The sequence below is a fragment of the Hemiscyllium ocellatum genome, chromosome 15 (genome assembly GCF_020745735.1).
Source record: "Hemiscyllium ocellatum isolate sHemOce1 chromosome 15, sHemOce1.pat.X.cur, whole genome shotgun sequence".
In the NCBI taxonomy this organism is placed as follows: domain Eukaryota; kingdom Metazoa; phylum Chordata; class Chondrichthyes; order Orectolobiformes; family Hemiscylliidae; genus Hemiscyllium; species Hemiscyllium ocellatum.
The window spans coordinates 16,846,041-16,869,452 of NC_083415.1; the positions used below are offsets into that span (position 1 = coordinate 16,846,041).

At 42.2% G+C, this 23,412-nt stretch overlaps 1 protein-coding gene across 1 annotated transcript in view; it reads left to right on the top strand.

Annotated features, from left to right (window-relative positions):
• Nucleotides 1–23,412, top strand: part of LOC132822897 (protein-glutamine gamma-glutamyltransferase 2-like) — an 82,028-nt gene that overhangs the window by 24,641 nt on the left and 33,975 nt on the right. The window contains exons 3-6 of the mRNA XM_060836292.1: nt 1,605–1,847; nt 2,943–3,061; nt 3,215–3,343; nt 17,837–18,014. Coding sequence (XP_060692275.1) covers nt 1,605–1,847; nt 2,943–3,061; nt 3,215–3,343; nt 17,837–18,014 — 669 coding nt within the window. The remainder of the gene's footprint in view (nt 1–1,604; nt 1,848–2,942; nt 3,062–3,214; nt 3,344–17,836; nt 18,015–23,412) is intronic.

Below are 23,412 nucleotides of genomic sequence, written 5' to 3' on the forward strand. Positions count from 1 at the left end.
GCCATAAATCACAGCTTTTAGTGAGGGAAGACCTGGTCACTAAATTGAAGAAAACTGACTACCCCCCCTTAACACTGTGGGCAGTATTGTCTGAGAGCTGTCAGCCTGTTGGTAGAGACAAAAAACTTTTTTTAATTTAACTTCTGAAAGACATTTTTCTGCCGAACATTAATGTGTAAATGTTCATTATTTCTAAGCAAATCCTAAGTTGTCCAAAACACTCCTGTGGATCCCCTTGCAATGCCTTGCTCTATTAAAATTGTACTTTATATGATGTTATTATAAGACAGATTCTGCTGTACATTGAAAATGTGTTGTTAGTTCACATCATTTAAATCGCAAGATCCTTTCTTGCTTTGAACATTGCCCAAGTGTATTAATTTCAATAGAATTGTGAAATATGGCAATTTATTTTATTTAAATTGATTGTACCATTGTTCAACAGTGGTTGGTTTGTTTTTCTGGTGATGTTATCACAGCAGATGTTTAGCTCACGCCTTTCTTGTGACTCCTACACCCATTTGAGAGGTAAATGAGGCCTCCGTTCTCGATCTGAAAGATGACATCTCTGAAAGTGCAGATTATTTTCTCCAATCTCTGATGGAGGGCTTGAACCTGCAATTGTGTGACTCAAAGGTGCAACTACCACCCTGAGCCAAAGCCAATGTATTTTAGAAGTACCTGACTGGAAAAAATCTATTGAAATTAGTGAGAGAACGGAGCAGGAGAATAACTAACTAGTTTTACAGGGTGACATCAGAAATAGCTAGCCCATGTCTTTTCACTTTTTTTCTCAAAGGAAGATCACAAAATGGTCCACAGCTGCTACTGGTAGACATCTCATGAGAAAGATAAAACTAATTTGAGGTGACTTAACAAAAATCATTTAATAATTCACGGTCATTATATCTCACATGACAAACCAGTGAATGCAGCCAAGTTGTCAGAACAGACTTTGATCAGAGGTAAACCATTTTCTCAAATTCAAGGCAGAGAGTTGATGAGTGAATTATATTGCAGCAATTTGCCAGTATTGAGTTCTCAATTTCTGATGATCAGATGGCTGAAAGCTCATAACCTATCTGCTCTCTTACCTGCAGTCTGATTGAAACATGAGAAAAATGGAAATTGAATGTACAATGTTATAAAGGAAAAATGAAAAACAAGGTTTGTAAAGCATTTATACAGGAAAATAATTTATGAGGTAATAATCATCGATAATAAAAACTTAGAATTATTAGTTGATGAGTTTAGTCACATTTGACCACAGGAGAAAGTGAGGACTGCAGATGCTGGAGATCAGAGTTGAACAGTGTGATGCTGGAAAAGTACAGCCATTCAGGCAGCATCCGAGGAACAGGAGAGTCGACATTTCAGGCTTAGGCCCTTCCTGATGAAGGGCTTATGCCCGAATTGTCGACTCTCCTGTTCCTTGGATGCTGTCTGACCGACTGTGCTTTTCCAGCACCATACGCTTTGACATTTAACCATAGACCTAAATCCCTTTGAATAGTTAATGACAAGATAAACTCACAGTGATGACATTTCTGCTAAGAATCTAATTCATGTTCTGAATGTTAATAAAATTCTGTCTTTTATTTCAGGTTGGGTACCTTCAGAAACAGCTGGAACGAAAGCCCGGATGTCGCTGTCAAATACACTGGTTGCAAATAAATGGAATGCTGCTCTTGTAAGCAATGTTGGGAGCAAGCTATCCCTGTCCATATGTTCACCTGCCAATGCCAAGATCGGGCTTTACACTCTAACATTGCAGTGCACAACACAAGGCCAATCTGCATGGTTTGACCTTGGACAAATCATCGTGCTCTTCAATCCATGGTGCCCAGGTATGATACTTATTGAAAGATCCTAACATAACATCTGAGCTGTGTGATACATAAGTGTTATGTTATCCAGAAGACATGTACATTCTGAGAGCAAATAGGAAAGCTTGTTAGTTCGTATGTGCTGAGTTATAATGAGAGTTTCATAGTTGTACTAAAACAAAGACCTGTGGTTGCTGGAAATCTGAAACAAAAGCAAGCATTGCTGGAGAAACTGAGCAGATCTGGCAGCATTTGTGGAGAAAGAAACAGAGTTAATGTTTCAGGTCCAATGAAGATACATTTCTTGAGAATGTATCAATCGTTAAATAAAATGGTTTCGAGCAATTGTATGGTTACAGCCCTCTGTGTATTATTCCTCATATTTTAAAGTGAGATAATCTTTATTGAGATAAGCAATGGCCATTTGGGGGAATAAAATATTTTTCTTCGTCCTTCAATTATTCTTTTTGCTATGATGTACATCCAGTATCAGCATTGGTATGGGCCAGATGAAGTATCCTTTCCCTCCTTAGTGGTTCAGTTGCAAACTCAGAGGAGGAATCTCTATGTATGTTTCTTGTCTCAAGATTAGGCATCCTCTGTAATTTCAGATTCTCAAATTGTGCAGAATGATTAACATTTTATGTTCAGGACAATATTCAGTAATTACTGGATTCAAATCAAGATCCTAAAGAGAAAGGGCAGTGAAAAACATCTAATTCCCTTAACTTGTAAGGGTATTCCATGCCCATAAGTTTGTGTTTGTTTGATCAACATCAGTAGGAGCTGTTATTAAGTTGGTTGACTCACTAATGTTGGCAGTTGTTATACTGTTTGTTAGTTATTGTGACTTCTACAATGGCTCATGAAAACTATGCCCCAGAAACTCCTCTCAGTCAGTCTCAAAGTATCCCTCATAGGCTTGGTTACCATGACTATTTATATTGGATATTTGAATTGGATTGCCTGTCTTTCTGTTATTGCCTACATCCAGCTCCAAAAGGGGACTCATCCTACTATCTGTTTTACCTTTGAAGTTTACAGACACAAATGTCAGTAACTGCAAGTATTCCTGGAATGGCTAACCTCCTCGAGATTCTTGTTTCAAATTTTCAGATGATACTGTCTTCCTAGACGATGAGAATCAACGGAAGGAATATGTACTGAATGATCAGGGTTTGCTCTTTCAAGGTTCAAAGAACCACATTGCAACCATGGCTTGGAATTTTGGTCAGGTACTGAAGAAGTTAACTTTCTTTTTCGTCAGCTTCAGTGAAAAAGTAGTTGAGAAGAATAAGCATAGACACGCGAACAGACGCACATAATTAATCAATTCTGATTTTATCCTCATTATTGCTGCACAGTTTATTGTTGATTCTTGCTTTCAGTTTGAACATGGTATTGTGGATATTTGCTTGAAAGTTCTGGATAACAGCTTGAACTTCAAGAAAAATCAGGAGGAGGACTACTCCCACAGAAATGATCCTGTTTATATCAGCAGGATTGTGACAGCCATGGTAAGTACTGAAACCCAATGCCTTCTGCTTCTATTATAATTTAATTATCTCAGTAGGGAGGAAATTAACTGTTCTATATCTGTTTGTCCACTGTTATCTTTCCAAAGATCATCATAGAAAAGAAGTGAAAAGAAATGAAATAATAGGATTCATGAATCCACTTAGATTTTGCCAGCTGGAAAATTCAATGTTACTGGAATTGGTGATGCTTTAGGTGACACTGTCAATCTATACTAATCACTGATAACCAAGTAAAGGCGAACAAAGATTAAATCTCCTCCAGTACTTTATGATAAGGAACTGTCTGCGGGGTATGCTGATTTTAGTCTGCAGAATGGACAGATTTGGGTTCATGTCCTAAGACTCCAACTGAATTCACAAAGCCAGACGGCATGTCGTAGGTGACTGCACATCCCTGTAACAAGTGAAGAATAAGAACATCGAGCACCCTCCTGGGAACAGCTGGGACCCAGAAATAGCTGGCATTCCATATTGATTTGGGAAGGGAGGTAACTGAAAATACTAACATTCTTAAGGAAAGTCCAGAAACAATTGTGTCTTACAGGTTGTCTTAATGATGGTGATAACTGAATGAATCAGAGACCCACCCAGATTGTAGAGTGAGTCTGCATCTACTGGTTTGGTAGATATCTATGGTCTAATTTGAAATGACTCACGCAGCAAGTGGCTGCACATTAACAATCTCTTTAATGTCTAAGTTGTGATCCTGTATCGCCTATGAATATCTAAAATAAATATACTGACCAATTATAGATTTCATGGAGTTGTACAGCTTTGAAACAGACCCTTTAGTCTAACTTGTCCAATCTGATCAGCTATCCAAAGTTAATTTGGTCCCATTTGTCAGCATTTGGCCTATATCTATCTAAACCTTTATTATTCATATATTAATTCAGATATCTTTTAAATGTTGCAATTTTACCACTTCCTCGGGCAGCTCATTTCATACATGCACCACCCTCTGCATGAAATATTTGCCCCTTAGCACCCTTTTAAATCTGTCCTCTCTCACCTTCTAGTTTTGAACTCACGTACCCTGGGAAAAGGTTCTTGTCTGTTTACCTTATCCACACCCTCATGATTTCATAAACCTCTGTAAGGTCACCCTCAGTCTCTGATGCTCCAGGGAAAAATAGCCCCAACATCTAATCTAAAGCAGGGAGACCAGAAGTGAACACAGTATTCCAAAAAAAGGCCTAACTGATTGCCTGAAATGTCGATTTCGCTGCACTTTGGATGCTGCCTGAACTGCTGTGCTCTTCCAGCACCACTGATCCAGATCCTAACTGAAGTTCTGTAAGTCGTAACATGACACCCAACTCCTGCACGCAATGCACTGACTAATAAAGGCAAGCATACCAAACTCCTTCTTCACTATCCAGCCTACCTGTGACCCCACTTTCAAGGAACTATGAACCTATACCCCAAAGTGTTTTTGTTCGCTAACATTGCCCAGGACCCTCCCATTAAAGTCCTGCCCTGATTTGTTTTACCGAAATACAGCATCGCTCTTATGTTGTGGATGTGGCTGTCACTTATTATTGAAAGACTGTTTGTTTGTCTATTTTGTTTTAGAATAATGCAACACAACTGTGAAGCCTGTTGATTGATTGTCAGTACAATTGCCAGGATGTACACGCAATCAGCATTTTGACTATAGCAGTAATTGCTGAAGAATTCTGTTTTACCTCCTGCCAATACAATCCATGTCGCCAAGTAGTATTGTCATACTATGTAATATATTAAATTTAATTCCGATTCCTTATTAGCTACTTTGTAAAAGTATTGCTTTTACTTGTTCAAACATTAGATTCATTATTAACTCTTACTATTCCATATGGGAAGGGCGAGAGTTTCCTGAGATTTTAGTTAGCATTTCCTCAGGTTTTAAAAGTACAATATTTGCGGATATTTCAACTTGAGATTGCCCTATAGTGTAGATCATGGACAAGGTAACCTAATGGAAGTCCCTTTATTTTGAATTCTACAAAATTGGTGGCAGTTTTACAGGAGGGTGCCTGTAACCAGAAAGGTGGATTGAAGTGTGTATACTTCAATGCCAGAAGTATAAGGAATAAGGTAGGTGAACTTGCAGCGTGGGTTGGTACCTGGGACTTCGATGTTGTGGCCATTACAGAGACGTGGGTAGAACAGGGACAAGAATGGCTGTTGCACGTTCCAGGGTTCAAATGTTTTAGTAGGATCAGACATGGGGGTAAAAAAGGGGGAGGCGTGGCATTACTTGTCAAAGACAGTATCACAGCAGTGGAATGGACGATGGAAGAGGACTTGCCATCTGAGGTAGTTTGGGCTGAGGTTAGAAATAGGAAAGGTGAGGTCACCCTGTTAGGTGTTTTCTACAGGCCTCCTAATAGTCCTAGAGAAGTAGAGGATAATATTGCGAGGATGATTCAGGAAAAGAGTGAAGGTAGCAGGGTGGTTGTTATGGGGGACTTTAACTTCCCAGATATTGACTGGGAGAGCTATAGCTCGAGTTCATTAGATGGGTCGGTGTTTGTACAATGTGTGCAGGAGGGTTTCCTGACACAATATGTCGACAGGCCAACAAGAGGGGAGGCTATATTGGATTTGGTTCTAGGTAATGAACCAGGCCAGGTGTTAGACTTGGAGGTAGGTGAGCACTTCGGGGACAGTGACCACAACTCGGTGACTTTTACTTTAGTGATGGAGAGGGATAATCGTGTGCCGCAGGGCAAGAGCTATAGCTGGGGGCAGGGAAATTATGATGCAGTGAGGCATGACTTAGGATGTGTGGATTGGAAAAACAGGCTTCAAGAGAAGAACACTAATGAGATGTGGGGAGTGTTCAAGGAGCAGCTACTGCGTGTCCTCGATAGGTATGTACCAGTCAGGCATGGTGTAAAGGGCCTTGTGAGGCAGCCGTGGTTTAGTAAGGAATTGGAGTCCCTTGTGAAAGGGAAGAAGGCGGCATATGTAAAGATGAGGCGTGAAGGTTCAGTAGAGGCGATTGAGAGTTATAAGGTAGCCAGGAAGGAGCTAAAGAGGGAGCTAAGAGAAGCGAGAAGGGGACATGAAAAGTCTTTAGCTGGTAGGATTAGGGAAAACCCAAAGGCTTTCTATAGGTATGTCAAGAATAAAAGGATGACTAGGGTAGGTATCGGTCCAGTCAAGGATAGTAGTGGGAAGTTGTGTGTGGAGGCGGAGGAGATTGGAGAGACATTAAATCAGTACTTTTCATCAGTATTCACTCAGGAACAGGACACTGTTGCTGATGTGAATATGGAATCACAAATAATTAGAATGGATGCCCTGGAAATATGCAGGGAAGAGGTTTTGGGAATATTGGAAAGGATGAATATAGATAAGTCTCCTGGGCCTGATGGCATTTACCCCAGGATCCTATGGGAAGCTAGGGAGGAGATAGCAGAGCCATTGGCCTGGATTTTTATGTCGTCGTTGTCAACAGGAATAGTACCAGAGGACTGGAGGATAGCGAATGTGGTCCCATTGTTCAAGAAAGGGAGTAGGGATAGCCCTAGCAACTATAGGCCAGTGAGTCTGACTTCAGTGGTGGGCAAAGTCTTAGAGAGAATGGTAAGGGATAAGATTTATGAACATCTGGGTAGGAATAACGTGATCAGGGATAGCCAGCATGGTTTTGTGAAGGGCAGGTCGTGCCTCACAAACCTTATTGAGTTCTTTGAGAAGGTGACCAAGGAAGTGGATGAGGGTAAAGCAGTAGATGTTGTGTATATGGATTTTAGTAAGGCGTTCGATAAGGTTCCCCATGGTAGGCTAATGCTAAAACTTCGGAGGTATGGCATTGAGGATACATTAGAGGTTTGGATTAGGAATTGGCTGGCTGGAAGGAGACAGAGGGTAGTAGTTTATGGATTATGTTCATCTTGGAGCGCAGTTACTAGCGGTGTACCACAAGGATCTGTTTTGGGACCATTGCTTTTTGTTATCTTTATAAATGATCTAGAGGAAGGACTTGAAAGCTGGGTAAGCAAGTTTGCGGATGACACAAAAGTCGGTGGAGTTGTGGATAGTGAGGAAGGAAGTGGTAGGTTACAGCGGGATATAGATAAGTTGCAGAGCTGGGCGGAAATGTGGCAAATGGAATTCAATGTAGCTAAGTGCGAAGTCGTTCACTTTGGTAGGAATAACAAGATGATGGATTACTGGGCTAATGGTAGGCTACTTGGTAGTGTGGATGAGCAGAGGGATCTTGGTGTCCATGTACACAGATCTCTGAAAGTTGCCACCCAGGTAAATAGTGCTGTGAGGAAGGCATATGGTGTACTGGGCTTTATTGGCAGAGGAATTGAGTTCCGGAGTCCTGAGGTCATGTTGCAGTTGTATAAGACTCTGGTGCGGCCTCATCTGGAGTATTGTGTGCAGTTTTGGTCGCCATACTATAGGAAGGATGTGGAAGCTATAGAACGAGTGCAGAGGAGGTTTACCAGGATGTTGCCTGGAATGGTAGGAAAATCTTATGAGGAAAGGCTGAGGCACTTGGGGCTGTTCTCATTGGAGAAGAGAAGGTTTAGGGGAGATCTGATAGAAGTGTATAAGATGATTAGGGGTTTAGATAGGGTAGATACTAAGAACCTTTTACCGCTAATGGAGTCAGGTGTTACTAGGGGACATAGCTTTAAATTAAGGGGTGGTAGGTATAGGACCGATGTTAGGGGTAGATTCTTCACACAGCGGGTTGTGAGTTCATGGAATGCCCTGCCCGTATCAGTGGTGAACTCTCCTTCTTTATGGTCATTTAAGCGGGCATTGGATAGGCATTTGGAAGTTATTGGGCTAGTATAGGTTAGGTAGGATTCGGTCGGCGCAACATCGAGGGCCGAAGGGCCTGTACTGCGCTGTATCCTTCTATGTTCTATGTTCTATGTAGTTCAATTTAGTGCACTTGTCAGTAAAATTTTGAAAAGTTGTGACAATGCCTATAACTAAATGCCACCTTGGGTTCTGTTCATGGAATGCTTACAGGATTGCTTATTGGAACAGCTTGTGATGGAGCCCACAAGGGAGCAGGCTCTTCTGGACTTAATGCTATGTAATGAGCCAGACTTATAAAAGATCTTAAAGTAAGGGAACACTTAGAAGGCAGCGATCATAATATAGTAGAGTTCAGTCTGCACTTTGAAAGAGAGAAGGCAAAATCGGATGTAATGGTGTTACAGTTGAATAAAGGTAACTACAAGGTCATGAAAGAGGAACTGACGAAAATTAACTGAAAGCAGAGCCCAGTGGGGAAGACAGTAGAGCAACAATGGCAGGAGTTTCTGGTTGTAATTGAGGACACAGTACAGAGGTTCATCCCAAAGAAAAGGAAGATTACCTGAGGGGAGGGGTTGTGGGGAGTTGTGGGGAGGGAGGACATGATTATGGCTGAGAAAGGAAATGTATCAAAGAAACAGAGAGAGTCTATACAATGGTCAGGAGCACTGGGAAATTAGAAGATTGGGAAGACGACAAAAACAAACAGAGGATAACAAAGAGAGAAATAAGGAAGGAGAGGATCAAATATGAAGGTAAGCTAGACAGTAATATTAGAAATGATAGTAAAAGTTTCTTTCAATACAAAAGAAACAAACAAGAGGCATAAGTAGTGATTGGGTTACTCCAAATTGATGCAGGAAGGCTAGTGCTGGGAGATAAGGAAATAGCTGAAGAACTTAATAAGTACTTTGTGTCAGTCTTCACAATGGAAGACATGAATAATATCCCAACAAATAAGGAGAGTCAAGGGGCAGTGCTGAGTATGGTAGCCATTTCAAAAGTGAAAGTGCAAGAAAAGCTAAAAGATCTAAAAATTGATAAATCTCCTGGCCCCGATGTGCTATATCCTAGAGTTCTGAGGGAGGTGGCTAAGGAAATAGTGGAGGCGTTGGTTGTAATCTTTCAAAAGTCACTGGAGTCAGGGAAAGTCCCAGATGAACAGATCAGATAAAAGATGGCAGTTTCCTTTCCGCAAGGACATTAGTGAATCAGATGGGTTTTTCCAACAATTTCCCATACACAAAGCCATGTTGACTATCCCTAAGCAGTCCTTGCCTATCCAAATACATGTACGTCCTGTCCCTCAGGATTCCCTCCAACAACTTGCCCACCACTGAGGTCAGGCTCACTGGTCTATAGTTCCCTGGCTTGTCTTTACCGCCCTTCTTAAACAGCGGCACCACATTTGCCAACCTCTAGTCTTCTGGCACCTCATCTGTGAGTATCGATGATACAAATATCTCAGCAAGAGGCCCAGCAATCACTTCTTTAGTTTCCCACAGAGTTTTCTGGTGCACCTGATCAGATCCTGGGGATTTATCCACTTTTAACAGTTTCAAGACATCCAACACTTCCTCCTCTGTAATCTGGACATTTTGCAAGATGTCACCATCTATTTCCCTACAGTCTGTATCTTCCATATCCTTTTCCACAGTAAATACTGATGCAAAATAATCATTTAGTATCTCCCCCATTTTCTGTGGCTCCACACAAAGGCTGCCTTGCTGATCTTTGAGGGGCCCTATTCTCTCCCTAGTTACTCTTTTGTCCTTAATATATTTGTAAAAACAAACTTGATTGAATTTTTTGAAGAAGTAGCAAAGAAGATTGATAGTAGATATGATCTATATGGGCCTCAGTAAGGTGTACAACAAGGTTCCCCATGGGAGACTGATTGGCAAGGTTAGATCTCATGGAATACATGGAGAACTAGCCATTTGGATACAGAACTGGCTCAAAGGTAGAAGACAGAGGGTGGTGGTGGAGGATTAGTTTTTAGACTGGACGCCTGTGACCATGGAGTGCCACAAGGATCGGTGCTGGGCCCTGTACTTTTTGTCATTTACATAAATGATTTGAATGTGAGCATAAGAGATACAGTTAGTAAGTTTGCAGATGACATCAAAATTGGAGGTGTAGTGGACAGCGAAGAGGGTTACCTCAGATTACAACAGCAGATGGGCCAATGGGCTGAGAAGTGGCAGATGGAGTTTAATGCAGATACGTGTGAGGTGTTGCATTTTGGGAAAGCAAATCTTAGCAGGACTTATATACTTAATGGTAAGGTCCTAGGGAGTGTTGCTGAACAAGAAACCTTGGAGTGCAGGTTCATAGCTCTTTGAAAGTGGAGTTGCAGGTAGATAGGATAGTGAAGAAGGCATTTGGTATGCTTTCCTTTATTAGACAGTGTATTGAGTACAGGAACTGGGAGGTCATGTTGCGGCTGTACAGGACACTGGTTAGGCCACTGTTGGAATATTGCATGCAATTCTGGTCTCCTTCCTATCAGAAAGATGTTGTGAAACTCAAAAGGGTTCAGAAAAGATTTATAAGGATGTTGCCAGGGTTGGAGGATCTGAGCTACAGGGAGAGGCTGAACAGGCTGGGGCTGTTTTCCCTGGAACGTCGGAGGCTGAGGGGTGATCTTATAGAGGTTTACAAAATTATGGTGGGCATGGATAGGATAGTCTTTTCCCTGGGGTCAGGGAGTCCAGAACTAGAGGGCTTAGGTTTAGCGTGAGAGAGGAAAGATATAAAAGAGACCAAAGGGGCAACTTTTTCACGCGGAGGGTGGTACGTGTATGGAATGAGCTGCCAGAGGTTGTGGTGGAGGCTGGTACAATTGCAACACTTAAGAGGCATTTGGATGGGTATATGAATAGGAAGGGTTTGGAGGGATATGGGCCTGGTGCTGTCAGGTGGGACTAGATTGGGTTAGGATATCTGGTTGGCATGGACGGGTTGGACCGAAGGGTCTGTTTCCATGCTGTACATCTCTATGACTCTAATTGCCAATGGATTCATGGTCGTCATCATTAGAACCCCTATCATGCTTATTTACTGAATTCTGATTCCACCATCTGCCATAGCAGGATTCGAACCCAGGTCTGCAGAACATTACCAAAGTCTCTGGATTAGTAGGCTAGCAATAATACCATTAGGCCATCACCCTCCCCACCACAGCCCTTATATCTGCTGAATAAAAGAAACATATGCAAAACTTTTTATCTTGCCATCACCAGGACAGTCAGAAGGGGCTGAATTTTCCTGAAATTTGACTTGGAGTCAATCTCAGGGAATGCCAACAAGGGTCATTTTCTTTGAATCCCAGCAAGTTTCCTCACACAATTTTACACTGTTTACCACATTAAGTTCACACTGTGCCTTCAAAGTGCTATGCGCACACAGTGATTGATTGAGGAATTTTCAGAGATTTCTTCAGGGAATGATTAGCTCAACATTTTTGCTTAATTTAAAAAAAAGACACATTGAGTCGGTTTGGTTGAGTTGGTTGTTCTCCATAGATAGTGGGAAATTGATATTTACTGTATTTGCCTGCTGCATTTGGTCATCCATTTTATAACCCAAACCAAACACTGCTCCAGAAAATATATACATGAAACAAAATGCTAAAATAGCCCATTCTAAACAGTTCACTGAGTGTCCTGTATGAGATATAGGGGAATACAGCTAGAAATAAAGGAAAATACAATAGAAACAAAATAGAAACATTGAAAAATAGAAGCGGGAATAAGCTATTCAGCCTTTTGTATGTGCTCCACCATTCAATTTGATCATGGCTGATCATCCAAATCAGTCCACTGTTAACACTTTCTCCCCATACCCTTTAACCCCAAGAACTATATCTAACACTTTCCTGAAAACATTTAATGTTTTGGTCTTTGTTACTTTCTGTGGTAATGAATTCCACAGACTTACCACTCTCTGGCTGAAGAAGTATCTCCTCATTTCAATAGTAAATTGCCTAACCTGTATCCTTAAACATAACCCGTGGTTCTTTACTCCCGGTCACCAGGAACATCCTTCCTGTATTTACCCTCTGTCATCTTGTTAGACTTATATCTGTTTCTATGAGATTCCCCCCCACCCTTAACCTCCTAAACTCCAGTGAATACAGTGCTAACAGATCCAAGCTATCTTCATACATCAGTCTTACAATCTCAGACATCAGTCTAGTAATCCTAAACATAAAATGCTCGGGGCTACATTCATGTCTTTACTGTTTTTTGTTAAGCCCTGGCCAGATGTAATAACGGGTAAAATCTGGCAGCAAATAATCCATGCCCCTTTCAGAGTTCACTTGAGTTTCTGTTCACCAGAATCACATGTTGGCATTTAATATGTGACAAGAACAAATTTCCATGAAAAAAAAACTCCAGAAAGTTTTTAGCTAATTACATTTCATAATGATTCCTGTCAAAAAATGATTGGCTGCCAAACACCTTGAGGAATAAATAAAAACGCATTATGTTAGGAGCAACCCAGAAATTTTTCTGTGACAATATCTGGAAACAAAATCTGAAAGAAATTTATAAATATTTATTTCCTTGAAGAATAAAGTGGGTAATGTTAAATTGAATCAGATTCACAAGAAAGGCAGCCTCAAGAAATTCAATTCTTATATTCATAGAAAAATAATTACAACAAGCATAATTGGTTTTGGAGAGACCTCAAGGGGCTAAAGAATTTAATAATAAATAGTTGCCATATCTTGTCGAATGACAGAGTTCCAGATATGTTAGAACAGAAACATATTGAACCAGTCCTGCATAAGCAATAATTACTCATCAACGTTTGACAAAATAACTAGTTCTGTGTTATATTTGGTACAGTGCAAGAGTTCACTGAATCATTTGTATTAATATGAATTGCACATAACACATTGTACAAAAACGAATTACAGATTATTAATTTATTTATGCAAACCGTACCAGATTGTAAGTTATATGGGAAAGAGAAAAACAGCTAAAATGCACAGAGATAGTGGGCAGAATTTAATAGGCAAAAGTGGATACTGCAGATGCTAGAGTCAAGATTAGAGTTGTGCTGGAAAAGCACAGCAGATCAGGCAACATCTGAGGAGCAGGAAAATTGACGTTGCGGGCAAAAACCGGCAATCAGAAGTAAGGCTGGGAGCCTCCGGAGGTGGAGAGATAAATGGGAGGGGGTTAGGACTGGGGGGAAGGTAGCTGAGAGTGCAATAGGTGGATGGAGGTGGGGTAAAGGTGATAGGGTGGAGTGGATAGGTGGGAAGGAAGATTGACGGGTGGGACAGGTCATGAGGATGGTGCTGAGCTGGATGGTTGGAACTGGGGTAAGGTGGGGGGAGGGGGAAATGAGGAAATTGATGAAGTCCACATTGATGCCATGGGCTTGAAAGGTCCGGAGGCGGAAGATGAGGCATTCTTCCTCCAGGCGTCGGGTGGTGAGGGAGTATCGGTGGAGGAGGCCCAGGACCTGCATGTCTTTGGCAGATTGGGAGGGGGAGTTGAAATGTTCGGCAACGGGGCTGTGGGGTTGACTGGTGCGGGTGTCCTGGAGATGTTCGCTGAAGCACTCTGCGAGAAGGTGTCTGGTCTCCCCAGTTTAGAGGAGACTGCATCGGAAGCAACGGCTACAATAAATGACATTGGTGGAAGTGCAGGTGAAACTTTGATGGATGTGGAAGGCAATTGCACAGAGGTGAGGGGGGAGATGTGGGCATCGGTTTTGCAATTCCTGCGGTGACAGGGGAGGGTCCCAGGAGGGGAGGGTGGGCTGTTAGGGGGCGTGGACCTGACGAGGTAGTCACGGGGCGAACGATGTTTATGGAAAGTGGATAGGGATGGGGAGGGAAATATATCTCTGGTGGTGGGGTCCATTTGCAGGTGCAGCCACAGCTGCTCATGCCACCTCCGTGATCACCACGAGATCCGCCACTGCAGAGACCAGCGCAAGGCCCAACTGGAACCACACTTCCGCCCCCTTCATGGCTGCTGCCGCAGCCACTTCCACCCCCAACGACATCACCACGCGTTTCATCACTTCCGCCCCCCCATGTCATCACTGACGCCATGCGTTCCGCCACTTCCTCCTCTGCAGCTGCTGTCATCACAACCACTTCCACCCCCATTGACACACTGCTCATATGCTCCCCCACCTCCCCACAGATCACACTGTCACCGTCCCTACCCAACCCAGAACACCGGGGTGAGCATCTCTTCTGCAACTGACTTCACCCCCATTCCCACCACTACCACACCCACTGCAGTCACAGTCTCCACCCCCACTCCCAGCACCAGCCCTACACCAGGTCCTAGCTCCCAACCCTGTCGGGTTTTTACTATCCTCCCCAGACCTTCCCCTCAGTGAGGACGAAAGATCAGTCCTCAGCAAAGGCCTTAGCTTCATCCCCCTCCATCCATGCATCAACGAATTCAATACACGTTGTGACATCAAACACTTCTTCCACTACCGAGCTTACTTTTTTAATCAAGACTCCCGCCCACTTTCTGAGGAAGCCTTTGCCCACCTCCAACACGCTCCATCCACCTGGACACCCCGTGTAGGTCTGTTACCAACCCTTGACCTCTTTATTTTCAACTGCCGCCGAAACATTAACCGCATCAACCTGTTTACCCCCTTCCCCACTCCAACCTGTCATCCTCACAACACACAGCTCTCCACTCCCTCTATTCCAATCCCACCCTCATCATCAAACCAGTGGACAAAGGGGGCAAAGTGGTAGTTTGGCGCACCGACCTCTACACTGCTGAAGCCAGGCGCCAATTCAAAGACACCTCCTTCTATTACCTCCTCGACCATGATCACACCTGACATCACCAAACCATCATCTCCCAGATCATACACAACCTCATCACCTCAGGAGATTTCCCACCCACAGCTTCCAACTTCATAGTTCAGGAACCCCACATCACCCGGTTCTACCTCCTACCCAAGATCCATATGCGTAAGTACCCCGGTCATCTCAGCCTGCTCCTGCCCCACCAAATTCATCTCCACCTACCTCGATACTATCCTATCCTCCCAGTCCAGGAGCTCCCCACATACATTCGGGACACCACCCAGGCCCTCCAACTCCTCCAACTTCCATTTCCCTGGCCTCCAATGCCTCATGTTCACCATGGATGTCCAGTCCCTCTACACTTCAATCTGCCATGACCAGATTTTCTTCATCTCTCAATGACTCCACCAGTACCCTTTCACTGACACTCTTATTCATTTGGCTGAACAGGTCCTCATCCTCAGTAATTTCCCCTTCCAATCCTCCCAGTTCCTCCAGATGAAAGGGGTAGCCATAGGCATCTGCATGGGCCCCAGCTACGCCTGTCTTTTTGTCGGCTACATGGAACAGTCTATCTTCCAGAGTTACACCGGCACTGCTCCCCACCTTTTTCTCCGCTATATTGATGACTGCATCGGCACCATCTTGTGCTCCCACGAGGAAGTTGAACAATTCATCAACTTCACCAACACATTCCATCCTGACCTTAAATTCATCTGGAACATCTCTGATACCTCTCTCCCCTTCCTGGGCTTCTCCATCTCCATTGACATTTTCTACAAACCCACTGATTCCCATAGGTACCTGGATTACACCTCTTTCCACCCTGCCTCCTACAAAAATGCTTTCCCCTATTCCTAATTCCTCCACCTCCGCCGCATCTGCTCCCAGGAGGACTAGTTCCACCACAGAACACACCAGATGGCCTCCTTTACAGACCATAATTATGCCTCCCATATGGTTGAAGATGCCCCCCAGCACATCTCATCCATGTTCCTCATCCCTGTTCTCAAACCCCACCCCTCCAACTACAATAAGGACAGAACACCCCTGTCCTCACCTTCCACCCCACCAACCTTCATATACAGCGCATCTGTCGACATTTCTGCCTCCTGCAAACGGACCCCATCACCAGAAGTATATTTCCTTCCCCACTTCTCTGTGCTTTCCATAAAGACCATTCCCTCCAAGTCTACGTGGTCAGGTCCACGCCCCCTTCACCATTTTCCTCATTTCCCCTCCCTCACCTTATCCCAGTTCCAACCTTCCAGCTCTGCACTGTCCTCATGACCTGTCCCACCTGTCAATCTCCCTCCCACCTATTTGCTCCACCCTCCTCTCCAACCTATCACCTTTACTCCACCTCCATCCACCTATTACACTCTCAACTACCTTCTTCCTGGCCCCACCCCCCTCCCATTTATCTCTCCACCTCCTGAGGCTCCCAGCCTCATTCATGATGAAGGGCTTTTTCCCCAAAATATCGATTTGCCTGCTCGTCGGTGCTGCCTGACTGACTGTACTTTTCCATTACTGCTCTAGTCTTGGCAGAATTTAATACTCCCAGTCAAAAGCAGCTTCCCTTTTTTGTAGACATTTAAACAAAAATGTTGAGAGTAATTATTCCTTGGTGAATTCTCTATGGCAAATTCTCAATCAAGCCCAAGACCCAGTTTCTCATGCCATATACAGAGGAACCTCGATTATCCAGCATTTGATTATCTGAATTTTGGATTATCCGGCAAGATTGCAAGGTCCTGATGTTTGGCTAAACTATGTTATCCGGCATTTAATTATCCAGAATTCGATTAACCGAATGAAATATGTGTCCTTTGGATAATCGAGGTTCCTCTGTAAATTGTTATTCCCTTTGGAATTTTGTATTCTTGAATTCTCCCACTCCCTGAATGACCTGGGCAATGGTGAGACAATTGGCAGTGGTGACAAGAAAGAAATAATGAAATTTGTGATGTTGAGAAAAAAATGCTTGATTTTGTTGACTAAATGAGATGCTTGACTAAATGAGAATTTCAAGAATGAGTGGCCAGGAGCCTAATTGCATACGATAATATTAACACCAATCAATTATAGAGAGGTTACTATTTTCCCAGGTAGTGGAGAGAAACAGCATGGTGCCAATTTTAGACATTAAAGTTAGAGTGGGTACCTGGAGGGTATGATTAGGCAGGAATGTGCAAACTGCATACCTGGCTAGTTGCATCCAGATAGGTCTGGGTTGGGATGGCTCAGGAAACTACTTTCAAAAGAAAATGATTTTGGGAGTTATAGCACAGTAGATATTAAAGTAATGCCAGCATCAATAATTTTTTAGCGGGAAATTAATTTGTGTCCACTTAAGGATGTTAACCTCCTGTCACTTGAATTCATCCTAGGCTTGCCTCATGAAGACATAGCCAAACAAAGTTATGATCTTTTAGGTGGATTTCTCATTCAAAGGCACACAGTGCCTGCTTGAGGGATCTGGGATTGAGAAGGGGGACCCACTGAATGTAATGCACTTACTTCCAACGCCCCTCATCCCCACCTACCTGGTGACCCCCGATTCCAGTGACCTTCATTCCTTCGGCACTCACCCATGGCCTGGGGACCTTCTCGAAACATAGGGCGCTTCCTGGACTCTCTAAACAGTAGCAGCCCCTACTCTCGGTTGGGTAGTTGGCAGCGGCGAGTCTGATTCTATTTAATTTAATTCTGTTGCTAGTGATTAGAGCTTTAGTGGTTTGTGGCAAAAAACTTTATATGTTAAGTTCTGTGGCTAACTTTTACGTGCCATGTAATCACCAGAACTGTGTCTTGTAAGAGTGACTCATTGTTTTTCTGTGTTTATATCTTTGTATAATCATTAATCATTTATTTCTTATGTGCAGGTGAATTGCAATGATGATAAAGGGATACTGCTGGGTAACTGGACCACTGATTATTCAGGTGGAAAATCACCATTATCGTGGAATGGAAGTGTTAGTATCCTTCGTCAGTGGAACAGATTTGATTGTCAACGTGTTTGCTATGGACAGTGTTGGGTCTTTGCAGCCGTGGCATGCACAGGTATGAAGCAGACAGAAAAGTGGGGTTGGACAAGATATGTAAGATGTCACCATTAATATTGAACTGGCATGGGAATATGCTGCTTATTGAAGAAACAATTAGGGTTCAACCTATTGAGAACTGAATATATATCCATAGACTTCATTATAACCAACTCCAACAATACATGTTTCAGCTTAGCAGGAGTTTATTTTATAATCCAGTCTGAAACTCTGACACCTTTCATCTTTATATTTAAATAAAGCCTGACCATCAATTCTTCATGATTTATTGCATCATCAGCCAGTTTGTAGTAATGAGGTCTTGCTGGAGAATTAGAATTGATTTACTCACTGAAACTGAGCCAAAGTAAACAGTTGAGTATTGAATTAGATTTACCTGAGCAAGTTCAAATGTGAATCTGTTTCAGCTTTATGTGGCAATATTCATGAAGTACAGGTGTGAGATGAAATTTCCTGATTTTTAAAATATGATTGTATTGTTTTTAGTGAGGAGTAGCATGTTTGCTAAAAACAGGGCAGTCTAGAAAAAAAAACATTTCTGATTGAAAGATGAAGGCTATGAAGTAAAATGAGACAGTGAGTTACTCCTAATAACTTCTCAAGGTTGTAGCATTTAATCTTATACAGTTAAATGTCCCAAAAGGTTAGTCTTTGTAAGATTTCTTCTTTGATGACTTATTGATGTAATCTGAATAATGGATTTAAACAATAGTATGAAACTCACTTTCTTTCAGTACTACTGTATTTTGGAATATTGGGTAAAGAATTTGTCATTTAACAGCGTATTGTTATTTCATTACTGAATGCATTGACTGTTAATGCATTTATTTTTCTTGATATATTGACCATTTAGATGGAAATTGCACTGACTCATGTATTGGCATAATAACAAGAACGGTTTACCAATTTACTTTGCCAATTAGCTGGGAGCAGTGACCCTTGTCAGTCTATTATACAAATAATGTTGGAGCTCATGCCATTTACAACATGCTGTAGAAAATAGAATGTAATTTCTTGAAATGAAAAGATCAAATGTTTTGAATGAAGCAACATAAGTAACAGGGAAGTGGAAATTTGAAGCTTATTGCGATTTGAAGTGTACGTTAATTCAAACTGATAATGTATTTATATGTTTGCAATAGATTTTTACATCTTTTGCATGTGATTTTGTTAAAGGTCTCTTGGCAATTTATTCTTGCTGTATTCATTTCCTTATGAGTTATTCCATCAGCATCTGGCAGCTTGTAGTAATGAGGTCTCACAGCACTATTACAATTGGAACTGATTCACTTTCTGCAACTGGTCTTAAGTAAATGGCTGAGTATTGAATGAGACTTACCTTGACCAGTACAAATGTAAATCTATTTCAGTGTCATGTATTAAAAGAGATCCTTTTGTACTTCAGTCAATTGAACATATATTCCTACATTTTACATACATTTTCCAAAGAGAGAATATAAATTCTTCAAATAAATTATCTATTAGAGACCACATTTTGATCATTTATGACATATGGTATGACACTTAGAGTCATACAGCTCAAAGACAGATCCTTCAGACTAACCAGTCCATTCTGACCATAATCTCAAACTAACCTAGTCCCACGGGACTGCTCCTGACCCATATTCCTCCAAACACTTCCTATTCATGTGCTGATCCAAATGTTTTAAATGTTGCAACTGTATCCACATCCACCACTTCTTGAGGAAGTTCATTCCACCAGTGAACCACACTGTGTAAAATATTTGCCTGTCATCTATTTTTTTCAATCTCTGCCCTCTCAACCTAATGTGCCCCCAGTCTTGAAATTCCCCCATCCTCGGGAAAAGGCAACTATATCTTTAAAAACTAGCATTTGTGCTTTATTATTAGATTAAATTAGATTCCCTATAGTGTGGAACAAGCCCTTCGACCCAACAAGTCCACACTGACCCTCTGAAGAGTAACCCGCCCAGACCCATTTCCCTCTGACTAGTGCACCTAACACTATGAGCAATTTAGCATTGCCAATTTACCTGACCTGCACATCTTTAGACCACGGGAGGAACTCAGAGCACCCAGAGGAAACCCACGCAGACACTGGGAGAATGCGCAAACCCTACACAGACAGTCAACCAAGGATGGAATCGAACCCATTATGCGTAATTTTCTTTTTGTAATTGGTTGCTTCTTGCTTCCCCTTAGCATTTTGTAGTTGGGAATGAAAAAATAAAAGAAATTGTAAAATGCTCTCAAGGCTTAGTAATAATGGGTGTTTTTCATGATTTGCTCAAATTGATCAAAATCTAAATCTTAAGGAAGTTTTAGTTGCTTCACTAACTCTATAACTGCACATCAAATGTTCAGTCAAGGTGCTATCAATGATTCTTCTGAGAATTTTCCTGAGTGATTCTGTTTATCACTGGCTGAGGGGTAATACTTCTATATGTGCCACTCAAATCACAGCAGATGCTGGTTAGTTATGTTGTCAGTTCAGGGTTGACTCTCTGCTGATATTTCCCACCAGCATGCTGTCAGTTTGCAAGCAGACGGCTGGGGGAAGAGTGTGCCTTTGCAGGTGATGCTTTTATGGAAATGTGAAATATACTTACCACATAATGTTGAGCTGAAGGATTCCACCCACCTGCTTGAAATTGTTATTCTGGCTTACTGCAAGTTAAAAAAAGAATGATTGATATGTAATGTTTCAGTCAATTGATAGTAACAATGCTGCAGCTAGCAGGCCTATATACAAATGTACAAAGTGGGAACAAAAGTAGACCATTTGGCCCTTCAAGTCTGTTCTGCCATTCAATGATGTCTTGGTTGATGTGCTTGTGATTTGAATTCCCATCAATGCTGAAAACCTTTGATTCTCTTGACAAGCAAGAATCATTCTACCTGCATCTTAAAAATATTCAATGATCCCATCACCACTGACTTCTAAGGCAGAGTTCGAAAGTTGCACAAACAATACCATAACTAGTAATCCAGACACTTTAGCAATGATCAATACGGCCTGCAAAGATTATTCATCTTCTCTATCCACATCAACAGTCTGCAATTCATTGTATCCATTTACATTCCCCTGAAAAATTCCGATTCAATGCTAGTGTAAATTCAGATGTAATGGCACGTGACCAGTCTGGGATTTGCTAAGTTTGCAGATGACACAAAGATAAGTGGAGGGATAATTAATGATGAAGAAGTGGGGAGGCTGCAGAAGGACTTGGATAGGCTCGGTGAGTGGGCAAAGGAACGGCAGATGAAATACAATCTGGAAAAGTGTGAGGTTACGCATTTTGGGAGAAGGAATAGAAGCAAACACTGTTTTCTAAGTGGCGGAAGGCTTCAGAAGTCTGAAGCACAAAGGGACATGAAGTCCTAGATCTCTTAAGGTTAATGTACAGGTTCATGTGCATGTTAGCAAGGTAAGTGCAATGTTGGCATACATTTTGAGAGGGCTAGAATACAACAGCAGGTATGTACTGCTGACACTATATAAGGCTCTGGTCAGACTGCATTTGGTATATCTAAGAAAAGGTGGGCTGGCATTGGAGGGGTCCAGAGGAAGTTTACAAGAATGATCCCAGGTGTGAAGGGTTTGTCATATGAGAAACAGTTGTGGACTCCGAGTCTGCACTTGATGGAGTTGAGAAGGATGGGGGGGGTGGGATCTGATTGAAATATACAGAATACTAAGAGGCTCAGATGGGCTGGTTGTGGGAAGATGTTTCCGTTAGTAGGAGAGACTAGGATCCAAGAACACAGCCTTAGTTTTAAAGGATTGGCCTTTCATTCTAAGATGAGGAGGAATATTTTCAGCAGATGGTGGTGAATCTGTGGAATTCATTGCTGCAGAGGACTGTGGAGACCAAGTCCTTTGAGTATCTTTAAACAGAGATAGATAGGTTCCTGATTAATATGGACATCAAAGCTTACAGGGAGAAGGCAGGAGAATTGGTTTGAGAAATGTATCAGGCGCAATCAAGTGATGGAGCAGACTTGATGGGCAAAATGGATTAATTCTGCTCCTGTGTCTTATGGTCTAAAGGAGTTAAGTAAGGATGTCTGTTTTAATTCATCATTACTTTTCAATGCAATAGGAGGAAATAGAGAAGTCAGTCCTGCTCTCCCGGGGCTCAACACAACTTCTGAGACATCAGACATTCAGGTGAAACCTGAATATTCCTTAATTGGCAAAGAACTAGCCATGACGGCTAAAGAGCTGAGAAAGTCAATCCTGAAGTTTGATTTTTTGCATCATCAATCATAACGATGTGGAGGAGCCAGTGTTGGACTGGGATGGACAAAAACTCACACAACACCAGGTTCAAGTCCAACAGGGTTAGCACTAGCTTTTGGAGCACTACTCCTTCACCTACCTGGTGAACGAGTAGCGCTCTGAAAGCTAGTGCTTTCAAATAAACCTGTTGGACTATAACTTGGTATTGTGTGATTTTTAATTTCATCCGTAGTAAGACACACTAGACAGCAATTCTTGATGGCAACAGCATTCGGTTAGAAAACATTGAGAATGCAGATAAATTATGGGATTGAAAGTGATTACAAATGGAAATAGCAGCACATAATTTAAAACAAAGCAAATGATTGCCTGCTATAGCTCTTGTGGGTTGAATGAAATACGGAGGGCATTGCACACCAGCCTGTAGTGAAAAAGCAAACTGTAAAATTGCTGGTTTGAAGCCTAGAGTTGTGTGGTGTGGGTGTGGAAGCCTGACCTTTAATAAGGCAGATGAGAAGAGGACCACAGTGTTTGAAGTGTGGCTGTTGGTGAAACAACTTGCAGTCATTGCGACAGCGTGAAGAAACCTGGAAATGAGTCTGCGGGCAAATTGATTTCCCAACATCTGAAGTGGAGGTTGAGAATGTGAAAACAGAGAAAAAGGCAGGATAAAAGTCTGGTGTTGGTGAGAATAGAAGGTGAAGCATCAGAAAGGAAGAGACCAGATTCCAGCTGATTGGAAGCTTGTGGACCAGGAGAAGCAGAAACACTCTATGGGCTCCCATGAGTCATGAGTCCTTTCTTTCAGATTTCATGTGTTGGCTGAATTTTGCTTGTAAAGTTGTTGGGTCTCTACTGCCATGCATATTTCTTCGCCAGTCGATGGTGCCAGACTGACTATAACCTTAGTATTAGGAATATCTCATTTGTGTCCCTATAAGAAGATTTTTGTTGCCTGACGTTCTGTTCCCTCTTGCTCACCAGCTCAAACTTGCTGCTGGACTGTATAATTCTACAAGCTGTGTGCTGGGGTTAAATGTCCCTAAGGCCTCATACTGTGAATGCTGGGTGGTCTGTCATCTCTCTGAACCTCAACTCTCCAGCTTGCAGCCAACATGCTCCTTAGTAAAATCCCTGCCAAGTTTCTTATAATTGGCAAGTCTTTATCCAC